We start from the raw sequence: 12,856 nt of genomic DNA on the forward strand, positions 1-12,856 counted from the left end.
TGCTCTAAAAGCACTGTTATTTGGTGGTTTCTCAGCTTTTGTACAAGTTTTTCCTCCATTCTCAAAGTTTGTGAGGCTTCTCTTCAAGCCTTAGTTTCTGGCAGCAAGCTAAAATACATTGTTTTTTGAGGCCTGTCTTTTTGTCTTTAGTTCCCCACTCCATGGATATGTGACCCTCAAGACCGTCTCTAAAACGGAATTTGGCGCTCAAATAAGGAAATTTCTTCACTCCTGTGAAAAGCCCTTCAGTGCTGCTTTTATGCTTTGTATGTATTGTGTTCCCTGTCCCACTTTGGGCTTAGAATCATAGAGTTGGAAGAGACCGTGTGGGCATCCAGTCCAAACACCTGCCAAGAAGCAGGAAAATTGCACTCAAAGCACCCCTAACAGATGGCCATCCAGCCTCTGCTTAAAAGCTTCCAAAGAAGGACCTTCCACTACACTCCAGGGCAGAGAGTTCCACTGCTAAACAGCTCTCAAGGTCAGGAAGTTCTTCCTAATGTTCAGGTGGAATCTCCTTTCTTGTAGTTTGAAGCCATTACTCCGCGTCCTACCCTGCAGGGCAGCAAAAAACCAGCCTACCCCTCCTTCCTATGACTTTGAATGTGATTTCCTGCTTCTTGGAAGGGGGTTAGACTGGATGGCCCATGAGGTCTCTTCTAACTCTATGATTTTATGATTCCCCTCACATATTTATGCATGGCCTTCATCATGTCTCCTCTTAGACTTCTCTTCTTCAGACTAAACATCCCCAGTTCTTTAAGTCTCTCCTCGTGGGGCTTGTTCTCCAGACCCTTGATCCTTTTAGTCACCCTTCTCTGGACACATTTCAGCTTGTCAACATCTCCCTTAAATTGCAGTGCCCCGAATTGGATACAGTATTCCAGGAGTGGTCTGACCAAGGTGGAATAGAGGGTTTGTTGAATTTGTAGTCCAGATTTCTAGCTTGTACGTCCAAGCTCTTTTTCTTTGCTTGCACATTTTGAAAAATGCTCACTGTTTTCTAAAATCTCTCTCTTGGAAGCCCGTCTCTGTGACCAAGGAAGCCTGTAATGAACCATTAGTGAGGAAGCTTTGCAGAGATGGCATCAGCTGCAACCCAGAGCCCAAACCCTCTCCTCCCTTGTGACTTCTGTACCAAGTGGCTTGGCTCATGGCCTTTAATGGTTTTCTAATTATTACCTTGGGTCAGGCCCGTAAATGCTCTAATGTGACAGCAAATAGGCCTGTTGGAAAAGCGCTGCTGGCTGCCAAGAGGTGTTCACATGCCAGCTGTGCTTCTGCAGTTGCCACAAAGACCTTCTGCCCTCCAGCTGCTGTTAATAGAGTAATTGTTAGGTTTCTGGTCTTTATGGTTAAATATTTCTGAACTCTTCTTATTGCTGTGTCTATTTACTGTCGCCAACTATTTACGCCAAGCAATGACTGGTTGTGTACAGCAGTCGCTGGTGCCAAACACTTGTTTTAAATCCAGACTGTAGTCAAATCTTACGTCTGTACAATCAAAATTTTGTGTAACTTTTAAAAACCCATAGTTTCCAACATCTGCAGAGTTTAAAGATATTGTACGCTGACGATAAATAGAAATTATGCAAATGCACTCAACTTCTTTTTAAAATTGTGTTTCACATGATTGATTTCAGCTTTGGTAATCATGTGGAGGGAACAGTAGCTAGGCAGCCCCGTGTTTTTTAAAAAAAGATTTCATAGCAACATTCAGTGAGCTTCATCTTTGTTGGGAATCAGAGCTGTTAGGCTCAAAACAACCCTCAGTTGGAGGGATCCCACCAAAAATATAGCAGAGTGCTAGAAGCAGACTGCATAACCAGCAGAAACTTACATGTGGTGAGCCAGGATAAGCTTCAATTCAACAGCATGGAAAAGGATTGCAGAGTCACAACTTTAGGTTCAAAGTATGTATTCAAGAAAAGAAATACATTCTAGATCAGTGGTTCTCCACCTTCCTAATGCCGCGACCCTTTAATACAGTTCCTTACGTTGTGGTAACCCCCAACAATAATATTTTCGTTGCTACTTCATAACTGGAATTTTGCTACTGTTGCAAATTGCAATGTAGACATCTGATATGCAAGATGTATTTTCATTCACTGGACCAAATTTTGCACAAATACCCGATACGCCTAAATCTGAATACTGGTGGGGTTGGGGGAGGATTGAGTTTGCCATTTGGGAGTTGTAGTTGCTGGGATTTATAGTTCACCTACAATCAAAGAGCATACTAAACTCAATAAAAGATGGAATAGAACCAAACTTGGCACATAGAATTCCCATGACCAACAGGAAATACTGGAAGGGTTTGGTGAGCATTGATTTTGGCGGTTGTCGTTCACCTACATCCAGAGAGCTCAATGGATTCAAACAATGATGAATCTGGACCAAACTTGGCATAAATACTCAACATGCCCAAATCTGAATACTGGTGGGGTTAGGGAAGGATTGAATTTGTTATTTGGGAGTTGTAGTTGCTGGGATTTATAGTTCACCTACAATTAAAGAGCATTCGGAACCCCACCAACGATAGAAATGGACCAAACTTCCCACACAGAACCCTCATGATCAATAGAAAATATTGTGTTTTCTGATGGTCCCCGGTGACGCCTCTAACACCCCCTTGCAGCCCCCCCCCCCCCCAGGTGTCCATTCTAGACAGAAAAGTTCTTGGAGCTAACTAGCTTACCAAACTCATATTCTAAGGAAGGTAAACGTATAAAATATCTAAATATCCATGCAGCTACATTTTGCCTGGAGAAAGGCAAAATGTGTCCTCAATTGAAGGGAGACAGAGGCAAAGAGAGAGCAATGGAAAATGACCACATGTCCAAGCTAGGGCAATAAAGATACCTATAAAGAGGAAGTTACCTCATTCTTCGCAGAGATTCCATTGCTACGTCTTCAAAGGGGGAGGAGTGGCGAGCAGGAAGAGTAAAGACAAAGCCCCTTCTGGGATAAGCATGCATAGGAATGTGGGGGAAAGAATCCCTATCTAATCCTATCTCTAGCTACTCATTGAGGGCAGAAGAAACTCGTGAAGTCCCATGGATGAAACCCAACAATCTTGAACCAAACCCTGGCTTTGAGGCTTGAGTGAATAAGACAAAGGAGGAATGCCTGTATAAGAGAGACAGCAGGTGAAAAAGTTTCTCCTTCTCCTAGTTAAGTTGACTGACTGGCTGGTTTAAAAAAAGAAAAGAGTTTCCAGAAACTCATATAATGCTGCCAGGGAAAGATGGTGCGGCAGGAAGGCGTTACCTAATTAAATGGAACTCTTTTTTCTGAAGCCTCAGCTTAGAGACTCAGGACTCTTGAAGACCCAGTAGCTCATAATGGTCTTCCTGCGATGGAAAAGGGCAGCGCTGTGATGGCCTGCCTTGGCCTCATTAGCCTGCTTTCCCTTCAAAAGGCCTGGCTTATTGCTGTAGATGGTATTAAAAGTATCCAGCTCCCTCTCATTTGGGAAGCAGAATGGCATTCATTGACAGCCAGGTCAGAGCAGCTATGATCAGGTCTCTAAAAGCAAAGAACCTACTTTGGGTTTGCTCAGAACTGAGTAGCATTTCATATGCTAATAACTAATATGGTGCATTGCTAATTCTCACTTCCTCCGACCTGACCTGGTGTTTAGACTCAGGCACCCTCCGGTCCTTGAGGTGCAGGTGAATAATCATTCTTCTTAATTTGAAACAAGAAAACCTCAGTTCCCATGGCCAGAAGAGGAGAAAAAACCGACACCCTTTGCTTGGGCTTTTATTTGAGATTATATTAATATTTATATCCTGCCCTATATCCTAGGACCTCAGAGTGGTGTACAAATAGAATCAATTAAAGAGCTTAAAACTGTGTTTTAATTGCTTGGATGTTTAGTGTTTGCCTCTGTTTTGCTGTAGGGACCGTGCGGGTATGGGAAGCAGCATAGGGACAGAGAAGACAGGGTCGATAAGGGTATTACAGGAGAGGGACAATAATGTGGCGTCTTTGCAGTATGGTTAGTCTAATTCCCACTCCTCACTGCCTGACCTATATAGATTCTCCTCCTCCTCTTGTTGTTGCTTGAAATTTCTTAAGCACCATTTTTCCTAAGAAGGCATAAGGCTCTTGCAAATTAATGAACGCAACCCATATAAGTTTTGTGCCAGTCAGTACAGGAGATGAGTCCCCATAAGCAGTTCTTCAGCCTTTTCCTTTATGGGCTATTTGTCATTGCTTTTCGACTAGCAGCAATTCAAGCAACAGGCATGCTGTGGGCCAGATTTTACTGCAGGGAGAGCATCCCTCACCTCCGATGCATGTTTTGGATTTGGAATGTTTGTGTAATGATAATAATAATAATAATAATAATAATAAAGAATTGGCAGGATCATAAACCTGCAAAGGTAGTGGAAAATGAACATGCAAAAATACTTTGGGACTTTCGAATCCAGACTGACAAAGTTTTGGAACACAATCCACCCAACATCACGATTGTGGAAAAGAAAAAAGTTCGGATTATTGATGTTGCCATACTAGGTGACAGTCGCATTGAGGAAAAACAACAGGAAAAATTCAGCCGTTATCGGGACCTCAAAATCAAATTGCAAAGGCTCTGGCATAAACCAGTACAGTGGTCAAAAGATCTCACCCAGCATTTGGAAACAATAAACATAGACAAAATCACGGTCAAATTGCCACCTTACTTGGATCTGCGCGCATCATTCAAAAATACATCACACTGTCCTGGACGCTTGGGAAGTGTTCAACTTGTGATTTTGTGATACGAAATCCAACATATAGACCTCATTTGCTGTGACATACTGTGTTTTTCTATCAGAATAATAATAATAATAATACACATTTATATATATCCTGCCACCATCTCCCAAAAGGGAGGCATATATGATGGAGCCAATACTCCATAAGACATGAACAGAATTCAAAACAATCTTAACAGATTAGAGAGATGGACCAAAACTAACAGAATGAAGTTCAACACTGACAAATGCAAGATACTTCTCTTAGGTAGAAAAAATGAAATGCAAAGGTACAGAATGGGGGACGTGTGGCTCGAGAGCAGTACATGTGAAAAAGATCTTGGGGTCCTCGTAGACAACAAGTTAAACATGAGCCAATAATGTGATGCGGCAGCAAAAAAAAAAGCCAGTGGGATTTTGGCCTGCATCAATGAGAGTATAGTGTCTAGATCCAGGGAAGTCATGCTACCCCTCTATTCTGCCTTGGTCAGATCACATCTGGAATATTGTGTCCAGTTCTGAGCACCACAATTAAAGAGAGATATTGAGAAGCTGGAATGCGTCCAGAGGAGGGTGACTAAAATGATTAAGGGTCTGGAGAACAAGCCCTATGAGGAGTGGCTTAAAGTGCTGGAGGAGGAGGAGGAGAAGTTTTGAACATTACCCAACCAAATGACATGAGTTCTTTGGAATATATCGTGCTACTTTTTATATATTCAAGCCATTGGTATTGTCTTCTGCGGTAAGGCATTGAATGTCTAGGATCTTGAGGGATGGTAGGTATTTCACTACCTGCAAATCACTGAATTATGACCCCTTCACAAAGGATTGTAGGATGACGTGTTTCTGGAACATTTTGCAGCAGCCGGAGTCGAACAGTTTTTAACAATACTTAGCTTTAGGATCTACTAGAACCCACTTCGAAAAGGACAAAAAATACTCTTTGACACCTTGTTTTGTCCTCCGTTTCCTGGCAACAAGGCTTAAGTTCCTGATTTCTATACATCTGGTAGGCTATTAGACCAAAATATCTCTCCTGCCTTTTCAGCTATTTGAGGGGTGGAGGTCCTTGGCATTTGAAGCATAATCCAGTTTCCCTGATGAGATTACTGCCGTGCTGTGCTCATAGAAATCGTGTCATTTCTACCCTTGCAAGAATGGTTCGATTTGCATAACTGAGATTGGCAAGAGTTGGGCTTTTGTGGAATTCAAAAGCCTTGAAGGGAGGAAAGTGAGATGGCAAAGCAAGGAGGAGGTGTGCTTTGAAGGATGAAGTCAGAGATCTTGTTCACAGAATTGTTCTCCCCCAACTCTTCTCTGCAACAATGAGGACTAGAGCCTTTCCGTTTCTTAATGAAATCAAAAGATTTACCAAGGAACAGTTAGTCCTTTCGGCAACACAGATGAATGAAAAGGCAAAATGCTACCAGTTAAACCCTTGGTACTGGATTTCCTTGGCTGAGCTTTTTATTTATTTATTTATTTCGAACTCTTTTACCCCGCCCTTCTCAAACCCTGGGAGGACTCAGGGCAGCTTCCAATTGGCAACAGTTCAATGCCGCATAATATAATACAAAACACCAATAATTACAATAGTTAAAAGCATAAAAAACATTAGAACAATACTTACAGTCTACCGAACCTGTTACCAGTCTGGTGGCCATTATCTAGCTGTATGCTATGACTGAGTACTCCATTTAACTTATTATTATTATTATTATTATTATTATTATCTTTATTTGTACCCCGCTAACATCTCCCGAAGGACTCAGTGCGGCTTACAAAGACCAAGGCCCTCAATAAAACAACAGCATAACAAATACGACAATAAAACTCATAAAGCAAACCAATAAACATTAAAGCAATAACAGTAAAACATCAAAACAATACATCATGACACATTTAAAACCAGGGCCGGGCCAAATGTAATGAATAAATTAAAATGCTGGACATGACAGGTGAAATGTAAGGATTTTAGGGTAGCTGCGATGTGCAGACAATCTTAAATCTCTGGTAAAGTGTGTTTGGGACATGATGCTGGGAGTTTCCTATTCTGGAAAGGCACACTGGAACAGCCAGGTCTTCAAGCTCTTCCTAAAGACTGCCAACGTTGGGGCTTGTCTGATGTCCTTGGGGAGAGAGTTCCAGAGTCGGGGGGCTACCACAGAGAAGGCTTATCCATAATCCATTTCCAAGCCATTGTCAACATTGTCAATTGCCATTTCAGCCTAATTACCCAAAGGCCTGGTCCCACATCCACATTTTTACCTTCTTTCTAAAGGTGAGGAGGGATGACGGTGACCTAATTTCCCTGGGGAGTGAATTCCACAGGGGGGGCACCACTGAGAAGGCCCTGTCTCTCGTCCCTGCCAAGTGTGTTTGAGACAGAGGCGGGGCCGAGAGCAAGGCCTCCCCAGAAGATCTTAAACTTGTAAACATCTTTGTGTTTAGGGAACATGGCAGACCACATTCACACTCACCCACCCTCTTTGGCTTCTCTCGCATACTTCAGCTTTGCTGACCAAGAAACCAGTAACATTTTCCATTGGCTCCTTCCTGTCCTCTATTCTGGGCAGCTGGTATTCTACAAAGTTCAGTTCTCAATTTGATGACTTCACTGACAGAATGAATTTTGCCCTGTCCAAGAAGGTCCAGGCCTTAGACTGTCTGAAAAGCATGGATCTATGCATTAAGAAGGATACAGTCTCTGTGCTTTGAGTTCATGAGTTACTCTTCCCCTTATGGAACACATCTGTTCTTTTTTCCACTAGGATTCTGTGTAGAAAATCTCTGATCCCTGAGAATCATGGGGACTTTATTTCACATTCACTTCTTTGGGCGTAGTTCTTCCTTTTGCAAAGTTTTTACTGTCAATTAGGATGGCTGACTCTTCTCTACCTGAACCCTATTGTAGTGCTCTGTCTCGCATACACCACCTACTGCCTTTACCTCTGTATCACCATTGGTGAGTCATCTTCAAGAATAGTCCTCCTTGGCCAACCATTTGCCAGGACCTTTCTTTCGTCGGCATTTAGGTTTTGGTCAGAGCTGTCATGTAGTAACATGAGACATCCTCTGCAAAAGAATGGTGACTGTGACTGCAATGCGGGAAGGATCTATGCTGATTGCTTCAGGGAGGCACTAATATCTGATCTCAGCAAATACGTCTGTATTTTTTTGCTCACCTCACTCCATTTTACCTGTGCATCTGATGCACTCACATTTACACCTCCTGGTTTCTACATCCTTATCGCCCTATCTTGCTGACTTTCTTGTGAGAAGAGAGTTTATGCCGTTGTTCAAGGCTATTCTGCCGGAATCACTGGGTTGTTGTGAGTTTTCCGGGCTGCATAGCCATGTTCTTGAAGCATTCTCTCCTGACATTTTGCCCACATCTGTGGCAGGCATCCTCAGAGGTTGTGGGGTCAGTTGAAAATTAGGCAAGTGAGGTTTGAATATCTGTGGAATGTCCAGAGTGGTAGAAAAAACTCTTGTCTGCTTGAGGCAGGTGTGAATGTTGCAATTGGCCACCTTGATTAGCATTTAAGGGTCTTGCAGATCCAAAGCATGGCTGGTTGCTGCCTGGGGTTTTTTTTTGTTGGGAGGTGTTAGCTGGCCCTGATTGTTTCATGTGAGGAATTCATCAAGGGAGCCACTGACCGCATAGGGAAGCTGAGGAAGAAACATAACCTACAAACGATCTACAAACCCACTAAGAAAATCCAGCAAATGCTATGTTCCGCTAAGGACACAAGGGATGCTCTCACCTCTGCAGGAGTCTACTGTATACCATGCAGCTGTGAACAAGTCTACATAGGGACTACCAGACGCAGCATGGCCCAGACACGAACCAAGGAACATGAAAGTCATTGTAGACTAATTCAATCTAAGAATTCAGCCATAGCAGAGCACCTGATAAATCAACCTGGGCACAGCGTCTTATTTGAGAACACAAAAATGCTGGGTGACTTTAACAACCTCCATATCAAACTACAAAGAGAAGCCACTGAAATTCACAAGCACGTGGATAATTTCAACAGAAAGGAGGAAACCATGAAAATGAACAAAATCTGACTACCAGTTTAAAAAAAACCCTCTAAAATCAGGACAGTAAATAAAAAACACCAGCACTCAAAAAACAGGGGAATTCCAGACAGGAAACAATCAAGGTAGCTAACACCTCCCAACAAAGGATTCCCCCAAGGCAGGAAGCAGCCAGGCTTTGATGCTACGAGGCCATTCAGTTCTAATAAAGGTGGCCAATTGCAACATTCATGCTTGCCTCAAGCAGATAAAGATTTCTTTCTCCCATCTTGAACATTCCACAGATATATAAACCCTACTTGCCTAGTTTCCAACAGACCTCACACCTCTGAGGATGCCTGTGATAGATGTGTATGAAATGTCAGTAGAGAATGCTTCTGGAACATGGCCATAGGGCCCTGAAAACTCACAGCAACCCAGAGTTTATGCTGTTGCTACAAAGATCATCAGAGTGGAGCTAAGTGTTCTTCTGAGTATTTCTTTTCTTCCTTATTCCATCTTTGCATCAATATGCTGTTTTTAAAAAAGCAGTTCGTACACAGTCAGATTCCAGTGAGACAACTGTGGATTGCAATGGAGAAAGAACTCTAGTATTTATCACATTCGTGCTTGCGTCTCTTTCTACAATTCAAATTCACTATTCTTCACCACCATCCCAAAGTTGTCAGCAGAAAGAAGAAAAGGAAGAGTAATTCAAAGCATCCTTGGCATCTGGCATGCAGAAAGTTGGGTGGTAGTTTTCTATTCATTGACATATACACCGTCCACAACTAGTAATCAGTGCACCATCTAACAGGTCTTACTGCCAGTGAACACGTACAGGGAAGAAGTATTGCCTACTAGGTTTACCTATGGGTTTTGTGAAAGCATCTGATTTGCTATTGTCAGTTGACTGGAGGTGTGCAATTGGTCATTGTACTAAGCAAGATGTTGGATTTGCACATTGTGTTCTGTGTTAATGACTGAAGTAGAGAGCTCTGTACACTGCATTACAAACTGCCGTGGAAAGCCTTCGTTGAAATAGACAAAGAAGGAATATGTTTTGAGATGCGGAGCCTTTGGAGGAACCGGTGGCCTGCTTGCCCTGTCGACTTGTTGGTCCTCTTTTCTTGCTCTTTCCTGTTCCCAAAGTTGGCAACCATTCACCTAAGATGGCTTTGGGGGATGGAGAGGGAGGAGATGGTGCTTGCCAAGAGCTAAAAGTAGTTTTCAAACAAAAAATCCAGATTATTCTCTGCACATCCAAATGACCTTTTAGGTAAGGAAGGCTGTTGCTACTGCCAAATGTCAGCATCTGTTGGGGTGCCGGTTGAAAGCAGTAGCCTGAAGGGTCTTTTCTTTTTCTAAAAAAAATTAAATGTATTTCTCATAAGCTTGCTGCTGCAGAACGGATGCTGCTTTGCTCCTTGCAGCTTTATTACTTCCAAATCACCAAGCTTGTACCACTGCTTAATGTTCAGCATTATGTGTCACCCTTGAGCCACCAGCTATGCATTCTCAGACAAAAAGAGAGAAAGGAATGAGGAAGATGAGAATAAGGTTAATTCTCCTTGAGATGGTATTTTCTCTCTGTTCTGCTCTTTCGGGGTCACTTCTTTGCATTCAATGCCTGATTTCACAAGCTTCCTTCCTGCGTGGTGCCCTGTATCTCATGAGGGTACCAGCTCCATCTTCTGGATGGACAACATTAGGCCCATTTTTTCAGGATGCTGCTCTCATCTCGCTGAGAAAGGCAGGAAAAAGAAGATCCTGAACATCCTCCCAGAAGCACCAGCTACACCAACCTCTTGTTTGTTTCCATGCTCCTCTGCACATTTGTGTTGGATCAGCTTGCTAGCTTGCATGACGTGGCGTCAGGGCTCCTGTTTGGGAATGGCATCCCTTTTTCCTGGGTTCTTATGACAGGATCGCTCTTAGCTCTCACGGCTTCTGCATGACGGACTTTTGATTTGGCCCAGTTTAGCCTGGCTTGCGGATTCAGGTCCCTTCTCCTTTCATCAAGCTCATCATCTTTTCACCATAGAAGGAATTGACGTGGGCTCTACAACCTGCCACAGCTTTTACATCCCTGCAATTCTGAGGGGCCAGGGGCCAATGGGGGCTATAGCGGAAGGGCCAGAAGTTGCTGAATGAAGCCACTGACTTGCACCGTCTCCTCTCTCCTTGCCCCAGATCGGCCGACCACTCTCTTCCTGGATCTTCCATCTCTACCGACTTCGGCAGCTGGCAGATGGTAACAGGGAGTGGCAGTATACAGGAGCAGACAGATTCCTCCTCCCTTCCTTACAGCTTTCCGGATGAGCGCCCTAACAGTTCTTTGTAAGTGTGGGCAGAACTTTGTGGGGACAGGGTCATGCTTGGCTCATCTGAGGCTTCTGATTCAGTTCTTAACATTTAAAAAAGCCAAGACTCGCCTGCCTGGAAGATGCCTCTGCCCAAGACCCTCAGGGGCCATTATTGGTTCGGCTTGATTTGATCATATGAAGCTAGCTGCTGGTCCAGTGGTCTAACTCAGTGTGACATTCCTTTATGGGGCCCCTCCCTAGGCAAGGCATGCTTTCCTTCATGGGCTTGCTATTGCAGCGCTGATGGGAGATCATGAAAATGACTTTGCCCCAAGGATGCAGCTATATCTATGACAAAGCTGGATGTCTAATGACTTTACATTTGATTCACCAAAAATAGTTCATGAACATATGTTGCATCTTGAAGTGCTTGTATCTTTCTTATTGATAGATTCACTAGTCACTAGCTTCCCTGCCACATTTTGGTCTTCTCAGTGCAATACATGCAATTGTCAGGCACATCCTTCAATTTAATTTGCACTGAGATTGAGATAGCCAGTTCTTCTTTAGCCACAAAATATGTTTTCTTTGGTCCTCTCTTCCAAAACCTTCAGGATCCCTTTTTCTTCGAAGCCCGGGATACAGACCAGCTCTGTCAATTCATTTATTCATCTATCCTCGCTATTCATGCACCTAAATCCCATGCATTCATGTCAAGGGCCAATGTTGTATCCACCGATCTTTGAAAAGATCAAATTGATAAATGGACTTAATTTCCTCTGCTTGTTTTAAATGGTGAAGTCAAAATGGTGAATGAAGGAGATGTACAACCTGCGCTCTGCTATGAGGCAAGGGACCTTGGAAATTCCAGATGTTGATGAAATACTAGTACTGCTGTGTCTCTCCGGTATTTAAGCTGGTGGGAATTAGAAGTTAACACCAATACAGTTCTCCAGTCCTGTCCCATTTCCTTGACATGTTTGGTCAGACAAATGATAATGCCTTGTTGAGAATTGATGGTGTCACTCCAAGTGCATTCGAACTTGAACTTTCTGGTTGCTCCATTGCAAGCTAGGCTTGTATTGGTGTGAAACCTTAATATAGTTGCCTTAATAGGACAGCTCATATTTCATAGCTGTGAGACAACTGCCAGCGTTTTCCAAGGAGACAGTAATTGGCTCAACCTAGGACATACTATTGTCTGAGGTATCATAATTGGACCAGGAGAAGGATGTAAGCAGCTCTCATGTTGTGGGCTGATCACATCATGCTGAAGTTTAGCCTGATAGCAACTAAACTTGTTATGCTTTGCAGAGATTGAGGGGGGATGAGTTATAATGGCCCATTCTCGGGAGGATTATCTTAGGTTTTCAAGAGATTTCATGGGGAGTTACAAAGTGGGATGTTTGGAGATGAAAGAGGTAGTTCCAAAGTGTCCCTTTGTGGAGAGTCCAGTTAGCAATCTTTTTGGTATTCTTGGCAAATGAGGACAGTGAAGTGAGTAGGGAAGCAGCTGGAACACAACTAGAGGAAGACTTGCTGTGAATCCCATTTAGTAATTGTCTGACATTGCAGAGCCTAGTTGATGGCTGTGAGGTAGGCAGACAAATAGCTTTCTTCTTGAGTTTTGAGTTGCACTCTATGCAGCCCTTGTGGCAAATTCAGGGCCTTCTGTAGTTGGCTTAGCTGGTGATTTTTAATGCAAGGGGTGGGCAGATGTGTCTCTCCATGTATTGTTGAGAACTGCAGCCAACTGAAGGATCGTACCAACTGCAGATCCAG

General features: G+C 43.2%; 1 protein-coding gene across 4 annotated transcripts in view; it reads left to right on the top strand.

Annotated features, from left to right (window-relative positions):
* MTMR14 (myotubularin related protein 14) overlaps positions 1–12,856 on the top strand; it is a 108,581-nt gene that overhangs the window by 82,176 nt on the left and 13,549 nt on the right. For 2 of the 4 annotated variants that reach the window (XM_060766540.2, XM_060766541.2), the window contains exon 18: positions 10,962–11,108. The exons of the other annotated variants lie outside the window; for them this stretch is intronic. In XM_060766540.2, coding sequence (XP_060622523.2) covers positions 10,962–11,108 — 147 coding nt within the window. The remainder of the gene's footprint in view (positions 1–10,961; positions 11,109–12,856) is intronic. 4 annotated transcript variants of the gene reach the window in all.

This window comes from Anolis sagrei, chromosome 2 (assembly GCF_037176765.1).
Source record: "Anolis sagrei isolate rAnoSag1 chromosome 2, rAnoSag1.mat, whole genome shotgun sequence".
NCBI classification, from domain to species: Eukaryota; Metazoa; Chordata; class Lepidosauria; order Squamata; family Dactyloidae; genus Anolis; species Anolis sagrei.